This window comes from Temnothorax longispinosus, chromosome 2, assembly GCF_030848805.1.
Source record: "Temnothorax longispinosus isolate EJ_2023e chromosome 2, Tlon_JGU_v1, whole genome shotgun sequence".
Classification (NCBI taxonomy): Eukaryota; Metazoa; Arthropoda; class Insecta; order Hymenoptera; family Formicidae; genus Temnothorax; species Temnothorax longispinosus.
This window is the reverse complement of record NC_092359.1, coordinates 9,491,563-9,510,269: the sequence shown is the minus strand read 5'-3', so window position 1 is coordinate 9,510,269 and position 18,707 is coordinate 9,491,563. Positions and strand designations below refer to the sequence as shown.

Below are 18,707 nucleotides of genomic sequence, written 5' to 3'. Positions count from 1 at the left end.
CAACGTCGACCACCAAGGACACTGATTCTCTGTTTTCTCAACATTTCTTCTCCGTTGCAGCTTCTCTCGTCGTCAGCTTCTGTCATCTGGTGTCAAATTTCGTGCCGTTTCTGGCACGATGGTGCGAATTCTTAACGAATAAGCTTTTATTTTTATCTGTAGTTTTGATTGTAGTTAAAATATTAATTGCAAAACTAATCACTGTATTTTTAAAAAATGTACCGTTAAGATGTCGCAAGAAACTACATAATGACGACGACTTCTCGCCCAAATGATTAAAAATTCGCGACACCGTTATCTAATGGCGAGAATCCTTTCTAATGTATACACATACACTATAATGTTCCGTCTCTCCGTTCTATATTTGTTCCAATACAATAACCGCCGTATGACCCGTTAATAACCGCGAGCGAAGTTTGAAGGTCTCGTCGTGAAATTAAGGAATCGCATACATAGGATCTTAAAAGAACCGGTTGTTTTTCTAAAGATTTCTTGACCAGTCTGAAAGCGATTCTTACTTGGCGGGAATGTCTGTAATTTTCGAGCTATAAAATGACTGAAAGAAAGACTTTCCTTTAAAAGGAAAGAAAACAATAACTTCCCTTATACGAACAGTAACGTCAACTATTGGAATGAACGCGTACAGAGAAGAAATGCATACTCATTTGAAGCAGTACTTATCATGCATTGCAGTTTATTCAGAGGTCATTCGCGACAGCATCAGCCACAAACGAAAGGGAGTTTCCTTCGTGTTCGCCGATAATAGAAGTGCTAATAGAACGGTTTAGAAACGGTGGCAATTTAATTATATCAGGATAGCACTCAGACTTCTTCGACGAGTCAATTCGCATACACGCCTGGCGGCGTTCATCGCTCGGTCATTGGCGAACCTTTCTGAGGGGAAGTAGCGATCTAAATCTAATGAGATTTCGTGCGGAACCCGGGGCGTTTACGCGCGAACGAGAAGTCATGCTCTTCTCGTGGTCAAGGTCGCCGCAGAGCGGGGGGTTCAGCAGGCAGGATGGCGGGGCCCTCTTGGATGGAGGAGTAGGTATATATGGACGTCCTCGCGCGCCCGGAATACCAGATTGTTGGCCCTCCCCGCCGCTCTCGGTGGTGTCTTTTAAAATTCATCACGCGCACCTCTCGAGGAGACCCCCGGCGGGACCCCGCTCCCGCATGGTCAGATCGCGCGCCACCTCAGACAAGTGCTTCATCGAGTCCTGTCAGTGACAGTTTATAAGCATCGGTGCCACGGAAGAGGAATCAGGAAGGTCCGTTTAATAACGTACGTCGATCGCGCGAGAAAATTTCCCGGTTTTCCGAACTCGAGACTGGAAACTGCGATCTGGATGGTGTAAGACTGGTCATAAGACATTGTGAAATGTTATACATTTTGCGATATCAGACTCTGATAATATCTTCGTTGAAGATTTCGTTTGAAGAATTCACATTGACACTTTTAATGACGTGATGGATATTCGTCGTCAGCTGCAAAATCTAAATTAAATTTTATCTTTATTTACTTCAAAAATCAAAATTTCTTTACGCTACGTTAAGATTACATGAAATAAATTGTTTTGACCTCCAAGAGGAAAAAAGATAATTGCAAGGAATGCGTTCGATATAACAGCAAAGTCGCTAATCACTGGTATGGATGCGTCATTTACATGCTTCAATGAAGCAATCGTATCCTCATTAACTGAATGCACACGAGGAAAATAGCAGTAAATTTAACGTATTATTTCTATTAACAATCTAATTTTTTTAACAAGAATCTGTAAATTAACCGCGATGCCACTTTGTATTTATAACAAAAGTATAAAAAGTTTATTTTAACGCTTCGTTGCATTTTCAGTGAGAGATAATACTTTAAAAGAAAATTTATTAACGTTTCCATCGTATTTCTTTGATCATTGTTTAAAGACGTTTGTGTCTAAGTCTAAAAGATTAATGACGGACAGGAAGAATTCGCGTCGGCAGCTGTTTGCAAAAGTGCAATGAAACCTCACGCGTGCCTCGCGCGATACCTCATCATTCATATCGTCTCTTCCTCCGACGAGATCCGCATTTTTAATAGAGACGACACGAGTGCCATCGAGTTTTTGTTCTTGGATAACTTAGATGATGGAAATTATCCAATTTCGTTTCTTAAAGTCACAATAAAGTACCTGCATACTGGCAAATGCTGAAAGCGCCAAAAGTAAAAATTTTCGGAAAAGCCGTTTCTCCAGATAGTAAAATATATCGAAAAAAATTATCTTGTTCTAAACATACGACTAATGAATATGAATGACTACATGAATATATGCTGAACGATAGTTAATGGTATGCCGTATTGTCAAGATAAAACTGGAAAAATGTTTAAATTAAAAATTGTTAACAAGATTTTATGCATACCGTGTGGCTATAACTCTAAGCGATGTTGTGCCGTTAAGCTAACAAATCTCCTCTTATTATGGGGTACATAAGCTGTTTTAACGGGATTATATGAATCACTGATTTTAATCTGTGACGCTCAGCTATTTGCTTGCATTTTTCAGCTGTTTTGCGATAATTTTTTTCATATAACACGGCGACAACGACGTATAAATATATATGAACATACTTAAAATATATTTATTCTGAAGAAAGCACAGGTAGAAGTTTACATTCATTCTGTGCCTCATAAATATTCTAAATCGGGTCGGTAGTCTCGTTATTAAATTCGTTGCGTGCCGCATAAGTAATTACCGGTTATTGACAGGCCTAACTGGAAATCGAACAATAAATAAGACACGCGCACAAAACAAAAAGACGATACGGAGCGCACAAGAGTCTTCGCGCCTTCAAGGCCGACTCTTTTTCGTGTCACGATTTTTCGTGCTTGTCTTGGAACGAACGAGAGATCGGGATATCTTGAAGGCGCAGGTAAACAAACCGACGCGTACTCCAGCTTGAAATGCATTCCGACGTCGAAGTGTACCGTAGCCTCCTACGTTCTAGCCGAGTAGTATACTCGGCAGTCTCGGCACTCCGGTAAACCGGCTACGGCCTTTAGAAACCGCGTAAAAACAGCGCATTTTAATTCGAGCAACGCAGAAAGGATGCTCTCTCCACAAGCAGGTTCTACTCCAAGGGACGTAAAAAAAAACTGTCAATGCGATTTGTCATTTCAGCGAGCTATGGCGGCTTGGATTATCTTGACTTGGCTGGTTAGTTTATCGTCGGCCGTTCCCTCGAATCGAGTACCGGTCCGAGAGATCCTGCCTCCCCCGCCGCCGTCGGACCACCATCGGCAACAGCACGGGCTTCATCCCTCGTTCCGGAGGGACGCCGTCGAAAGCTCGCCGACCTCCGGTCGCCTGTCAAATGATTTAGATTACGATGAGTTCGGCTCGCATAGGTATCCCTTGCGCGACGCGGTCGAATCGTTGCCGGACAACGTGCTGGACGCTAAATTGAATCCAACATTCCGAAACGACTTCGAGAGGTGACTATTCACAATGCATTTAAACGGCTAAAGCTCTCTGATCCTCCGACGTTCACACTCCTTTTCGTAAAAAAATCACAATCGTGATTTACATATTATATCTTTTAGCTCTTGCGTAAGGAAATCCGTGAGATTGCGATATTTTCTTTTCGATATATTCCCTCCAGTACCTATCTTTGATTACAAGATAATAATATATTTCCTTCTTCCAAATAATTTTAAATAAATCTTGAAAATTATTTTTCAATAATATTTACATTTAAATTTGTTGAAATTATTTTCTTGATCTATTTGAATTTTTTTCCAGATTTTTATTAAGAGATGCGGTATATCCAAAAATTGAAAATTTTCAAATTGAGAATTAAAGCTTTATATTCTTTATAAAGGCCCGGGCACATAAAAAAGCTTAAGCAGTAAGCAAATCAGCCAATCATTGCACAGACAGGAACTTAAGACATAACGTAAGCGGTAGCGAATTCAAACTGTTGATTTCCTTACTGCTTAAGTTTTTCTGTGTGCCCGGGCCTTTAAAGTGTGCTGTTTATAATTTTATTTTTATTTTTAATGCAAATATTGTTTAATCGCTTTTTTATTTTTCACGATTTAATAAAAGTAGCACTTAATAAATATATGTATATAGATGTAATATATTGTGCTTGTAAAGTTTATAGACTTAATATTAGATTTAATATATGTAATAGTACAAGTATATAATTGCTCATATTCATAGCGAGATTAGATTGCCCTTGAGAGATGCAGTGGAGCATCGCGAAGCGCCTTTTTTCGGTGTTGGTCCGGATCATGAATCAATCTGGATCGAACCTGTGGCACCGCCGACCTTGCGAAGGACGCAGCAGATCATCGAGCCCAAAATTGTCTGCCGCTTCAACTCTGAAGCCGTTCATAGAGCAGAACCGTTCTCTTTGTATCCGCAAAATGTGCCAGATTACAAGTGCACCCATCTGATATACTCCACAGCTACCATCGGTAAATAATATTCGTAGTTGTATAAAAGTTATTTTTATATTTAAATTGTTAATTTTATTATTTTATTATCTGTTATAGATAGAAAGAACTCCGTTGTACCCAACGATCCAGAGTATGACCGAATTAAAGGTACCGCGTATAGTTTTCGTCAACATTATCAAATAAAAATATACAAAAATATTATTTAATAGAGATACAATATTTTAAAATATTTTAGAGATAATAGATTATTTAAGAATCAATATCAACTTCTATTATTCTGCTAGGCGGATACAACGCTGCCACGGGACTTCGCTTGAAGGATCCAGCGCTGCGCGTGCTAATATCCATCCATCCGAGTCCACATCACAGCCTAGTTATTCAACGAAATGCCAATCTCTCGACTAACTTCCCGTTGCGGGAATCTATTCTCAAATTCCTCGAGGAATACCGCTTCGACGGTATCGAACTTGATTGGCCAACCGCCGCCCAGGACTGGTCACAATTCAAGATTATGCTGAAGCTAATCGGCGCCCCATTAGCCAGAAAGGGATACACTCTCGCGGTGGCATTGAAACCGGAGGAACCCGTGGATCCAGAACTTGTATCGATCGTTGATTTGATAATCCTGAAAAGTTGGCGGGACGTTCTGGTTTGTCCCTCTTGCGAGAGAACGGATCACTCCGTCCTCCATCCGGGACCCTTGAGTTTTATCGTGCAAAACGCGAGCAAATGGGTCGAGCAAGTCGGCGCCGAGCAACGGTCGAAGATCATTCTTGCTATTCCAGTCTTTGGTCAGGGATACACTCTCAAGTTCGATAATCTCACCGATGTCGGCGCGCCTATTCAGAAACCTGGCAAAAAGGGTGCTTACACTGAATGGCGAAACGGAAAATTAGCTTATTATGAGGTGAGTTCCATATTAACTTTTAGAACTTAGAATGTTCGTGTGAATTAATTAAGAGACAATCGTTCTTTGTAGGTGTGTGAGAAATTGGAAACAGGTTTGTGGATCTCTGGCAGAGATGAGGAAGGACCGTATGTGAAGCGCGGCGATCAGTGGATTGGCTACGACGACCCTATATCGGTTAAAATTAAAACGGCGTTTGTCCGGGCGATGGGACTCGGCGGGGTTTCGTTATGGTCGCTGGATTTAGATGATTTTCAGGTAATTAATTTATTTTCGGGGTCTCATTAGGTGTCGTTAAAATTTTCATAAATTTCGATACCATGATAAAAGAAGAAATTTATTATATCAAAATTAGTAAATTTATAAGAGAACGATTTCAATCTTATCTCTCTCTGTTTTTATCGTTACGTGTTTTTATCATTAAACAGCAATAATCATATTTAATATACATATAAATGTTGCAATTTAAATTCCATAGGGTATCTGCGGAAATCCTTGGCCGATGTTAAACGCCGCAGTACGATCCTTGGGACATTACGAGGATGCTCCGGCCAAAAAATGTCCGAAGGATGGTCTCACCAGGGACCCGGAAAATTGTTCCGCGTTTTATTCCTGCGTCAAAGGTAGTGCTTATGACATCAAATTAATCAGAAATCGTAAAAGTCGAATTTATACGCCATTCAGTGATCACGGAATTCATGCATTTTTTCATCAATGCGTTTTTTTTTTCTTTAGGAGTGCTGCATCATGGTCATTGCGGGCATAATCGGTTCTTTGACCCGATAAAGGGACGCTGCGTGGCGGCCACCCTAGCGGGGTCCCCACAGATCTGCAAGCTTAATGTTTTCGATAAAATTGTCGGTCAAGGTACATCGACAACGTCGCCGAAAAAAAAGTTGCAGCAGACCGGTCCGCGAGTAGCGTGTTACATGACATCCTGGGCGCTGTATCGCAAAGGAGACGGCAAATTCGTGCCGGAACAGCTGGACTCGGGTCTCTGTACCGACATTGTCTACGCCTTTGCCGGATTGAACCCCGAGACGCTGTTGGTTCAGCCGTTTGATCCTTGGGCCGACATCGAAAATAGTGAGCATGACAATCTAATTCATTCTAATTTCGATTTCCGAGATATTTGAAGAATTCGGAGCAGGACTGGATTAAGTTTGCAATTTATACAAGGGTCTTCTTTAAGAGATTCGACCGAATAATTCTCTGAATCTGAATAATTCGTTCCAGATCTGTACCAGCGAGTGACCTCCATCAAAGGGTCGAGAATACTACTGGCTCTAGGTGGCTGGACCGACAGTTCCGGCGATAAGTACTCTCGATTGATCAGCAGCGGCGTCGCCCGTCGTAAATTTGTCGTTGCCACGGTGAACTTTCTGAAGATGCACAATTTCGACGGTCTATCGCTCGAGTGGAGCTATCCTAAGTGCTGGCAGAGCGACTGCAAGAAGGGTCCAGATTCCGACAAGCCGAACTTCACTAAGCTGGTGCAAGAGCTGAGGGAGGAGTTCAACAAGCAGGAGCCGCCTCTTCTACTGGCCGTTGCCCTGTCGGGATACAAAGAGGTCATCGACAAAGCGTACGAGGTACGCGAGATCTCGGAGGCCGTCGACTTCATGTCGGTAATGACGTATGATTACCATGGATCGTGGGAATCCAAGCTGGCACACATAGCGCCCTTGTTCGGGTCACCAGGCGACAGCAAACCCTATTACAACGTCGTAAGTTTGAACCGCGCGAAAGCCGCAAATCGCGTGACATAACACGTTCGGAAATATTACAGAACTTTACTATGAATTATCTCGTCGGTCTCGGTGCTGAGAAATCCAAGCTTCTAGTCGGTATCCCGTTATACGGGCAGTCCTACCGACTTTCGACGGCGAGCCAAGCCGATCTGGGTGACCCCACGACCGGTCCCGGTAAGCCAGGAGAGTTCACCAAGCAGCCTGGAATGTTGGCGTATTATGAGATTTGCGAGAGGATCAAGCGGCGCAATTGGAAAGTAGGAGTTGGTAAGTAACTATGCACGACGTATCTCAGATATTATATTACATTAGAAAAATATACATATATTTATACATTCTGCATTAAAATTTCAGGCCCGAGCGCTCACTTTGAGGATCAATGGATAGGTTTCGAAGATCGAGAGAGTGTTTATGCTAAAGGCAAATACATCATGGGAAATGGCTATGGAGGTGCTACAATGTGGACCGTTGATCTAGACGATTTTCAGAATATCTGCTGCTTGGAGTCGTATCCTCTGTTGAAAACCATAAATCGTGCGCTAGGTGCGTGTTATATTATTTTTGTTAGTATTATGTTAATACTTTCTATATATTATTTTTAGTTATTATTATTACTCGCTATAACATATTCATTATTACACATATTGTTATTTTTTTAAGATTATATTTGATATTACCTCGAATAGTTTTGATATAATTATTCCGATTGATAGGTCGCTTGTCGGGGTCCATCTCGGAGAACTGCCAACGTCCACCGCAGCCGGTGACACCCCAAGCACCGACCCTAACTACTCACAGCGACGCCGCGGAGGGCAATCCACACCCTACCACGCCAATGACAACGTCCACGTCTAAAGCTACCACGTGGCCCACGTGGACGGAGAGACCGAGCAGACCCAGCACCACGACTCAGCAAACGACCAGGACCACATGGCCCACGTGGACCTGGACCAGCCAGAAGCCCAGCAAAATACCGGAGAACGTAACAAAGCCTAACGGGACTCAAAAACCGAGTATAGCGCCTAGCAGCACGACTACATCGAGGTAAATAAAAATCTTAAAAACAAATCACGATTGCTTTTATATTTCAATCTTTTCTTTGTTAAACCGGGAAAGTCCGAAATGAACCAAAATCTTTAATATATTACTGTATGCAAATATATAGTCATCTTATTTAGTTATATCTAATTAGCTTATATTAATTCTTCCTTCACTATTGAAAAAATTATTCTTAACAGTGCACCGATTACGCGGCCGACAGTTACCACGACGCGGAAACCGATTAACGCCACGCCGGGAACGAGCTGCACCAGCGGCGAGTATTATAGCGATCCCGCGAACTGCGGACATTATTACAGATGTGTCCGCGGTGAGTTGAAGCGCGAACAGTGCGCGCCAGGATTACACTGGGATGCGAAACGACAACTGTGCGATTGGCCATCTGCGGCAAAATGTCAAGCAGAAACTGGTAAGACTACCTATTCTTATCAACCGGATACGTTAATTCTTGATCAGCCTGTCTTTTTCTCTCTCTGTCTTTTTCTCCTTCTATTTTCCAAAGAAACGGTGATTACATGACTCGAAACGATCGGACGAGGCAACAACGAGTAATAATCGGCGCGCAGATTGGCCATTTGATACGAGATCGCACGCGACGATCGATGGCAAAATATGAATCTTTGCCCCTTTGTGGAGTTGATGGCATTAACCCGTTAACATTAACGAGAAAATTATCATCGAAATGACATTGACTCCTTAATAAACTATAAAAATTATTTCGATAAGCGGGCACGTGGATAAATGTGAACGCAAACCTGTTTGCGAGTCGTCGTGCGTATGCAAATATTGTCGCGTATCGCATATCTTCTCCATTTAAATACTGTCGCCTCCGGCCAAGGAGCATTCTTGCATCCTCCCCCTTTGCTGTCCGTAGCAAAGCGAAGAAGATCGCTTGCATTGGCAAGGGTACAAGCTACGCTGACTTGTTTGCGCGTCGTTCTCTCACGTTGCGTCTGCGAAAACCATGGTCTTACTATTTCAGCATCTCTATATGATACTAAGTCTTCTTCTTCTAAACTGCGTCGCGCAAGGAACGTATAAAATCTCTTACCGAGGTGTCAATTTAATTTATCTTAACGCTTGATTTTTACAAAATACAACGTGCGTTTTATGAACTTTTGTCTCTTCTTCAGGTTCGACCTCGACGACAAGCAGTCCTTCATGGAGCTCAACGAAGAGACCGTCCACTACAACCGCCAAAGTTACCAGGCCAACGACAACGAGGACGACAACAACAACGACGACGACGACCACGACGACGACGATGGCGACCACGAAACTCACTACGTCGAAACCTATCGTTATTATGGGATCGACGCAAAAACCGCAAACACCATGCGAACATGGACAATATTATCCCTATCCGGATTCGTGCACGAGCTTTCTCGTCTGCGTAAACGGCGATCTCGTCTCGCAGCAGTGCGGTCCAGGCCTAAATTGGAATACCGAGAAGAACATGTGCGACTGGGCGTTCAAGAATCCATGCGCCGATAAACCCCATAAGAATGCCCTGCTCATGGAAAAAGACACCGTCCCACCCGTAAGTAATATAAATAAAATACATAAATTAAATAAATAGACGTACAATAGTGTTGAACGCCAGTAATCACTCGCACGTTAATATATGCGATTATTAACGTAAACGTTTTTATTCTGATGCATCATATCTTCTCCGTGATATATCCGGTAATATTCATCATTTTAATTCATCCGTTTATCGCATGACAGTTCGATAATTGATATTGATATCAGATATCATTATCGCGATTATTTCAGGCATGCATCCCCGGCAGCTATAGCGGCGTATCGGGCGACTGCACGAGCTACCAGGCGTGCCTTTGGGGTCGCCAGGAAGTGTTCAGCTGCGCGCCGGGTTTACACTTCAACAGCGAGACTCGTATCTGCGATTGGCCGTCCCGGGCGAAGTGCACGGACGATGGCGACAAGGAATTTACCACGCAGTCGGCAACAACGACGGCATCTTCTCGGCCATCAATCTCACAGAAACCGATCACTCACCCGGCATTTACTACGGAAAAGGCACCGGTATTTACTACGGAAAAGGCATCGACCACGTCAACCACGACTCGACCTACGTCGACTTTGCCCCCGGCGATTATAGACCCTGACAAGGTATCCCCATTATCCGGCTACTACAAGGTTGTGTGTTACTTCACAAATTGGGCCTGGTACCGTCGTGGGATCGGCCGTTACTTGCCGGAACACATCGATCACACTCTATGCACGCATATCGTGTACGGCTTCGCAGTGCTAGATTATTCCGAGCTGGTGATTAAGGCGCATGATTCCTGGGCGGACTATGACAATCGTTTCTACGAGCGGGTGGTAGCGTATAAAAAGCGGGGTCTTAAGGTGCTCCTCGCGCTGGGCGGATGGAACGATTCCGCCGGCGACAAGTACAGCCGATTGGTGAATAGTCCATCCGCTAGGAAGAAATTCATCAATCATGCCATTCAGTTTATCGAAAAATACGGCTTTGACGGATTGGACTTGGATTGGGAGTATCCTGTTTGCTGGCAGGTGAGCTCAATTTTTTTTTATTTAATAATATTAATACAAGCGTTCGAGTTTTCATGTTTTTTTTTCTTTATTGTATCTCTGTAAATATTTTGAATAATATTTTAAGATTTAAATATAAAATTTAGATAGTATTTTATATCTTTATTTAAAGTTCTGTTTTTCGTACTTTTTGTATATAAACTGCAAATTATTTATAATCATTTTCAGTTATTGACAATTCTTTTCAAATTTTGGCAACAGGTAAATTGCAACAAGGGTCCAGATTCGGATAAAGAGAGCTTTGCAGCTATATTGCGGGAATTAAGCGCTGAATTCAAGCCAAAAGGATTGCTTCTCTCGGCAGCGGTCTCGCCGAGCAAGAAGGTGATTGACAAGGGCTACGACGTCCCGGCATTGGCCAAGTATTTGGACTGGATCGCCGTCATGGCGTATGACTATCACGGACAATGGGACAAACGTACCGGTCATGTTGCGCCTTTATATTATCATCCGGACGATGAGTTCTACTACTTCAACGCTAACTACTCGATTAACTATTGGATCTCAAAGGGTGCACCACCCAGGAGCATTGTCATGGGCATGCCGTTGTACGGACAGTCCTTCTCAATCCACGATCCCAGAGCTGGAACTGGTCTGAATTCTCCGGCCAGCGCCGGGAACGCCGGAGAGTTCACCCGAGCTGCCGGTTTTCTGTCTTACTACGAAATCTGCGATCGAGTACGCAATCGTGGATGGACGGTTGTGCAGGATCCGGAGGGCAGAATGGGTCCGTACGCTTACAAGGGCAGCCAATGGGTTAGTTTTGACGACTCGGAGATGATCAGGCGGAAGGCGCAGTTCGTGCGCGATATGGGTTTGGGCGGTGGTATGGTATGGGCTCTGGATTTGGACGATTTCCGCGGACGATGCGACAACGGACCACATCCACTGATGCACACGATTCAGCGGGTGCTGGCGGAACCGCCGAAGGAGCACGACAGGCCTCTGAAGCCCGTAGAATCGAAGCCACCCCCGCCAACGATGACGACGTGGACCGTCAAGCCCACGCAAGCGATACAGACGACTACGACAGTGGATCGCGTTTCACACGACAGTTCCGGCGAGTTCAAAGTCATCTGCTATTTCACTAACTGGGCCTGGTATCGGCAAGAGGGTGGCAGATTCGTACCGGAAGATATAGATTCCGATCTCTGTACTCATGTGCTTTATGGATTCTCCGTGCTCGACGGTAGCAGCTTAACGATGAAATCCCACGATCCCTGGGCCGATATAGACAACAAGTTTTACGAAAGGGTGGCGGCGTTCAAGGCAAAGGGTCTGAAGGTGCTGATGGCACTGGGAGGTTGGAACGATTCGGCCGGCGACAAATACAGTAGACTGGTAAACTCGCCGTCGGCTAGGCGAAAATTTATCACGCAAGTTCTTGTCTTCATCGAGAAGTATGGTTTCGAGGGTCTCGATCTCGATTGGGAATATCCGGTATGCTGGCAAGTGGACTGCAACAAGGGCCCGGAGTCTGACAAGCAAAGCTTCGCTGAACTGGTGAAGGAACTGAGCAACGAGTTCAAGTCTCGAGGATTACTTCTCTCCGCGGCCGTATCGCCAAGCAAGAGGGTGATCGACGCGGGATACGACGTTCCCATCCTGTCCAAATACCTGGACTGGATATCCGTGATGACGTACGACTTCCATGGTCAATGGGACAAAAAGACTGGTCACGTAGCACCGCTGTATTCTTTACCAAATGACTGGGAACCGACATTTAATGCCGTAAGCTTTACTTCGAGAATTATTTAGCATGGGAATTATACTAATAATATCGGAAATTTTAAAAATACTTAGTTCTCTGTCACTAGAACTTTTCGATCCATTATTGGATAGAGAAAGGTGCAAATCCGAAAAAGTTGGTCATGGGCGCCCCATTGTACGGCCAATCATTTTCACTTGCGGAGAGAAATGTACACGGATTAAACGCGCCAACCTATGGCGGCGGCGAGGCTGGAGAGGCGACCAGAGCAAGAGGCTTCTTGTCATATTACGAGGTAAATTCATGTCCAAAAAAGAAATATTAAAAAATAAAAGTCTAAATAAATATAAAAAATCATCAAATAAGTTTCTAATAAAATGCATATAAGAAAATATTAATTCTGCATTAATTAATAGCTGCAAATAAAAATTTACTAATTTTTTATATCCTAAAAGATATAATATTTATTCCAGGAGTAAATGAATATTTATTCTTTTGCTTTTATGACAGATATGTGAAAGAACGTTGAAGAAGGGATGGACAGTTGTTCAGGATAAAGAGAGGAGAATCGGACCTTACGCATACAAAGGCGATCAGTGGGTGAGCTTCGACGACGCTCAACAAATCAAACTGAAGGCAGAACTAATCAAGAAACTTGGTCTCGGCGGTGGTATGGTTTGGGCCTTAGATCTGGACGACTTCAAAAATAGATGCGGCTGCGAGCCTAGTCCACTATTGAGAACAATGAATCGAGTTTTGAGGAATTATCCGAAGGGCCCGCTGTGTCCCATTACAGAAGGTAGATCTGTTAATATCATTTTCAAAATAGAAAAATATCTCAACGACATATACAATATATAGAAAAATATAAAAAGTTTGGAGTCTATTATATAAAAAAAGTATAAATATATTGATTATATTTAAATAGTATTTTTTACGTATGATTTTTTAATAATATTTTAATACTACTTCTTATGATTATTAGGTATAGGAGCGGTTGTAATCGACGTCAGCCAAACCGACATCGAATCCACAACTACCACAGAACGTCCAATATACGAATCCACTACATCATCAAGACCAATATACATCCCACCAGCAACAACCCCGACAACAACGACGACTGAATCAGATATTGACGATACCATCGAGATCGAAGCCAGTCCACTACCCGCGGAAGATTGCGGAGGACATTTATTCATACCGCACAAAAACGACTGCACCAAATATTATCTGTGCAACTTCGGCAAGATCTCGGAACAGTCCTGTCCACCTGGACTGTACTGGAACGAAAACCGATGTGACTGGCCGGAGAACACCAAGTGCAATACTACTCAACGTCAAGTACGTATCGCGATGAATAGACTTTGGTCATTTTAATACAAACGTAAAGCGCTTTTTTTTAAAAAAACGCGAGATTTATTCTGTCGATTTCTTAGAGCAGCCTATCGCCAAGATTTAGACTCGCAAAGAATATAAAGGAAAAAAAGGTGGTTTGTTACTATACGAATTGGGCTTGGAGGCGGGCAAGCTTCGGCAGCTTCACCCCCGAAGACATCGACGGGCAGCTTTGCACCCACATCGTATATGCCTTCGCTACGCTAGACGCGGAGACATTTCTTTTAAACATCGATGACTCAGTCGACGTCTATAGAAGTTTTCTCAACAAAGCGGCGGAAGTTAGAAGAAGAAACGGCGTTAAGGTGTTGCTCGGTCTAGGTGGATGGAACGACTCAAAGGACGACAAGTACAGCAGATTGGCCGGCAGCCCGCGGTCGAATAGAAGAAATTTTGTCGGATATGTCATAAGAATCATCGAGCAGTACGGATTCGACGGTCTGGATCTTGATTGGGAGTTTCCAGTATGCTGGCAGGTAAGCCGAAATATCTTCTCTCTTCTTTTCAGTGTAATTATAACAATTCTTTCAACATGAAATATTAAAGATACTTCGGAACATTCAAAGGAGACATTTTAGTTTCGATTTAGAGAAAAAGCTTAACAAGAAGAAATTATTTTTCAAATATACATGTAGTTCTTCTTTAGTAAAATTGGCTGTTTATCAGTAGATCCCAAATGCTAGGCTAGGGACATTAATTATGGAAATTAATTAAAAACCAAATATCTCGGACAGGGCGATTGTAGCCGCGGTCCTCAGCAGGACAGCGAAAACTTCATAGGACTTCTCGAAGATCTCAGCGAGGCGTTCACATCTCGAGGACTCCTGTTATCCATCGCGGTCTCGGCGAGCAAGATCGTCGTCGACCGGGGCTACACCCGCATCCCGCTATTAGCGCGGCACGTGGATTGGATCGCTTTAGTGGCGTACGACTATCACACTGGCTGGGGAAGTGAAACCGGCCACGTCGCGCCGCTCTATCGCCACCCCGACGACATCAGCCCGTTCCTGAACGCGAACTTCTCCGTGACGTACTGGATCAATAAGGGCGTGCCAGCCGAGATGATCGTCCTAGGTATACCCGCCTACGGCTCGAGCTTCACCTTGTCCGAAAATTCACAGAATCAGGTCGGGCCTTCGCAGCCGGGCTTCCACGCGAAGGCCGCTGGACCCGGAGAACCCGGCAAGTTCACGAAATCAGCCGGTTTCCTAGCTTATTACGAGGTAAGAGTCAGAGCAACGCTGTATAAATTGAATCACGACAATTAGGACACTGTTAGATTTTTTACTTTTTGATGACATTACGCAGATATGCGATAATGTAAAGAACGACGGCTGGTCCGTGACGAAGGATCCGAAGGGTCGCGTGGGTCCGTACGCGTCGAAACACGATCAATGGGTCAGCTACGATGACGTATCCGACGTAATGAGAAAGGTATGTGCGACGTATGAGATTCACATGTTACATGTTCAGATATATATGTTTACGATGCATCATCCGTTTCACGAGCGGCTCATGCAAACACGTGATTCATTAAATAGACGCGATTGTATACTCGTAACGGTCATCAAGTAAGAGTCCAGTGCAGTGTTTTGCAATCTTGAAGCGCTCGATAACGCTGTATTCATTTGCTTAAATGCGCTCGCTTATTTATTTCTATCAACTTATCTCGTTTATTAAATCATCTGTCCCGCTGTCAGACCGAGTTAATAAGGAAGCTGAATCTCGGCGGCGGAATGATCTGGTCCATGGATCTGGACGACTTCAAGGGCCTGTGCGGATGCGGAAAGTATCCACTCTTGACAGCCCTGAATCGCGGACTCCGAAGAGATCAGGGTAACGCGACGGACTGTACTTGAGCCATGGAAATCGCGATAACGTAAAAGGGCGATAACGCGTGCCTCGAGGGACTTTTTATCGCTCACGAGCGCTCTTTATTCGGCAACGTCGAGCATTATCTTTTCTCAGTTCGAAACGCGACATATAAAAGTCAGCTATTTTTACATTTGCGTTTGAGCACACCTCGAATTCTTCTGCCAATAATTGATTAACGAGAAAATCTCTATTTTTATAATCGACAACGTCGATACTTAAATGTAAGCACCTCATTTTTATTAAATTAAATGTAAGTATCAAAGATTATATCAATTTAGAAACGACCAAAACCCATGGTCGAAAAAGTCGTGACGATTAATCCGACCAAAACCAATGGTCGAACTGTCACGACACTAGCCAAACATTGTCGATTAAAAAAAATAGAGATTTTCTCATTAAATATATCGTTAAATCAGGTAAATTGCTCAATACGAACAGAAAAGTCGCAATTGCGACAAACACTTTTTGTAAAAATAATATACGAATGCAATGAATGGGGTCCTCTCACCTTATCGACGATCCAGTTCTTACTTTCATGCGAAGACTCTATTATCGCAATGCAGGTGATATCTACGATATGTTAGACTCCATTCTACATATATTCCATCATTATATGGATAAAGCAAACGAATTAGTTCAGCTGCTCGCTGGATTAACGTGGAAATTTTCAAGCGATTATATAAGATTCCCCCGCGAGTCGCGCAAAAATCTCTCGCAGTAGATAAGATATTACGTATTATATTAATGCGTTATGTTATAAGGCGTACGAGTGCCTCAACACTAGAACAATCAGCGTTATTTTGATATGTGTAGATATCCTATATAGATTTTCGAAATTAGGGTGATTGATGGGAAAAAAATTAGCATATATCAACATTTTTTTAGCTCAACAAAAGTCAACATAAATGCCAACAAAAGTACCTTAATAATTTCGATAATTTAAAATAAGAAATTTGAAATCTGTCACTTTGACGGAGTTTGGTTGTTCTAGTGTTAATAACGCGACAATATATTGTGAAACTCTTCCGGATGACGTGAATGAGAGCTTTGTCACTTATACTGTGGCTTTGTGAAGGAGCAGAGAGGAAAAAACGAAAGAGAAAGGTCACGCGAGATGTTCATATTTCGAAGATCGTTTCGTTCTGACGTATGTATTTTCACGTCACTTGCGAAGATTAGAATTCTCGTTTTAGCATAAGTGTTTTGTAATTACGATTATATCGCGTCCTGCCACGATAGTGCATTTATCAAGAATACGACTGACGAAGTGATTTCCTGCGGAATATAACGAGGATTAATAAAGAAACTAAAGGAAACAAATTACAAGTGACCGCTGTTTATAAACATGTCACTCAATCAACAAATCATACATGAATACGATTGTATACTGGTCGAATTGGTGCTCGCGAATGTCCGAGACTTATAAATAATATTCGCCGTAATCATAAGATAAGTGATTAAGGGGGCACGCCCTTACCTGGAAGTGTTATTAAGAAAACATGCATTTCTGAGATGTTTTTAGAAAAAATTGTAAATTTTCTTTGACAAATGTTTTCTTATTAAAAAAAATACAATTTTTAAGAAATAGTAAGAATTTTTTTTATCAAAAATGAATGAAGAATATAAAAAATGTAGCAGTGGTCAACAGCAGTGGTCACCGCAAAGCGCTTCTAAAAAACGAAAGATTGACTACATATATCTTTTATATCCTTGATTATTTTTTGGTAAAAAAATTCTTACAATTTCTAAAAAAAAATGTATTTTTTTAAATTAGAAAATATTCATCGAATAAAGTTTGCAATTTTTTCCATAAAATAATCCCAGAAATACATATTTTCTTAACGCTTCCAGATAGGTGTGCTCCCTTAAAAAAGAAACGGAGCGAAGCTCCGGAATAGCTGCATAAACCGGTTATAATCCGAGATCGTGAAGTGGAACAAGTCGAACGAAAAACCAGGAAAAATTTCATGTTTCAAGTTTGCCATAGAATTGCGTCAAATTATCGATTATCGTAAAAAAATTTAATATGCTGCGTCGCGTAGTATTTATCAATATGCCGTATTAAACGATAAAATTAAAGGAAATTGCAAGATGTCACTTCCAATTATAATGTCACATTTCCGCACAACTGACTCTTTCTACGGCGAATATTTTCCACGAAGACTCGATCAAGACAGATCTACGATAGATCTCGATCGCCTCGTAAATTATCTTAATGAGTTTCCGATGAAATCTGTTTTTCACATTCTAATTCTAAGATTGCGTTCAGAAATGCGCGGAATATTTTATCCGTATAGAAATAAAAGAAAAGAAAAAATCTATCGCTTCGATTGCAATTAATCGCTTTCCGCGAGTCCTCGAGCGAGAAGGTAAATTTTATATTAAAACACGTGCGGACAATTATCGTTAAGTAGCTGTGAAAACAGAGCCCGACATGCAATAAATTACGAGGCGGGTAAGAGCGTTTAAAGCGCATTCTCGCAACACGATATACGCGAGCGTTGCATCAAATATAGCATATAATTTTTAGTAACTACGACTTAACTGCGACGAGATAAACAAATTTATTTACGCCTCCTATTGCGATATCTCGAATTCCTGTATGCGATTTGACAGCAAAATATAACGTTACCCTCTCGCATTCTGTTTTTCATAATAATTTTATAATTAATAAATTCCTCCCACTTCAGATTCTAACTCGGTATCGATATTTCCTCAATAAAAAATATCGCTGTCGTTTATAAATATTCGATAATTCGTTTAAGAAGCTTTAAGTATATGTTGATCGATATTTTTGTGTATGTTATCTCAATTAAAATCCCATTAAGGCTCTAATTTTGACATGAATAATACATTTAGATTTCTTGGGGCGAGTCCCCTGTTTCATACACGTGCGCCTATTTCTATGTCAGTTCTATGCACGTTGCCTTCGCACGTTGCTTAAACCAAACGGGATAGCGGTATTGGCTGTCCGTTCGTTATCGTCAG

At 42.2% G+C, this 18,707-nt stretch overlaps 2 protein-coding genes across 2 annotated transcripts; both read left to right on the top strand.

Annotated features, from left to right (window-relative positions):
• The first annotated feature begins 614 nt into the window (after positions 1 to 614).
• Positions 615 to 4,846, top strand: LOC139809133 (uncharacterized). The gene is made up of 5 exons (XM_071771811.1): positions 615 to 1,288; positions 3,159 to 3,472; positions 4,203 to 4,459; positions 4,538 to 4,588; positions 4,677 to 4,846. The coding sequence occupies exons 2-5, from the start codon at positions 3,165 to 3,167 to the stop codon at positions 4,844 to 4,846; spliced, it is 786 nt and encodes a 261-aa protein (XP_071627912.1). The 5' UTR covers positions 615 to 1,288; positions 3,159 to 3,164.
• On the top strand, positions 4,821 to 18,360 carry LOC139808796 (probable chitinase 10). Its single transcript, XM_071771202.1, has 19 exons — positions 4,821 to 5,348; positions 5,421 to 5,606; positions 5,827 to 5,971; positions 6,084 to 6,434; positions 6,585 to 7,075; positions 7,138 to 7,366; positions 7,454 to 7,642; positions 7,813 to 8,143; positions 8,338 to 8,567; positions 9,292 to 9,698; positions 9,935 to 10,699; positions 10,940 to 12,469; positions 12,556 to 12,741; positions 12,957 to 13,245; positions 13,432 to 13,790; positions 13,886 to 14,320; positions 14,579 to 15,067; positions 15,153 to 15,278; positions 15,545 to 18,360. The coding sequence occupies exons 1-19, from the start codon at positions 4,953 to 4,955 to the stop codon at positions 15,701 to 15,703; spliced, it is 7,293 nt and encodes a 2,430-aa protein (XP_071627303.1). The 5' UTR covers positions 4,821 to 4,952; the 3' UTR covers positions 15,704 to 18,360.
• The last annotated feature ends 347 nt before the right edge of the window (positions 18,361 to 18,707 follow it).

Bases quoted from the DNA above. Each gene is read 5' to 3' on its own strand.
- LOC139809133 (XM_071771811.1), top strand. From the start codon at position 3,165: ATGGCGGCTTGGATTATCTTGACTTGGCTGGTTAGTTTATCGTCGGCC. The intron at 3,473-4,202 runs GTGACTATTCAC...TCATATTCATAG, and splicing joins TTCCGAAACGACTTCGAGAG to CGAGATTAGATTGCCCTTGA. The intron at 4,589-4,676 runs GTACCGCGTATA...AAAATATTTTAG, and splicing joins AGAGTATGACCGAATTAAAG to AGATAATAGATTATTTAAGA.
- LOC139808796 (XM_071771202.1), top strand. From the start codon at position 4,953: ATGCTGAAGCTAATCGGCGCCCCATTAGCCAGAAAGGGATACACTCTC. The intron at 5,972-6,083 runs GTAGTGCTTATG...TTTTTTCTTTAG, and splicing joins GTTTTATTCCTGCGTCAAAG to GAGTGCTGCATCATGGTCAT. The intron at 12,742-12,956 runs GTAAATTCATGT...CTTTTATGACAG, and splicing joins GCTTCTTGTCATATTACGAG to ATATGTGAAAGAACGTTGAA.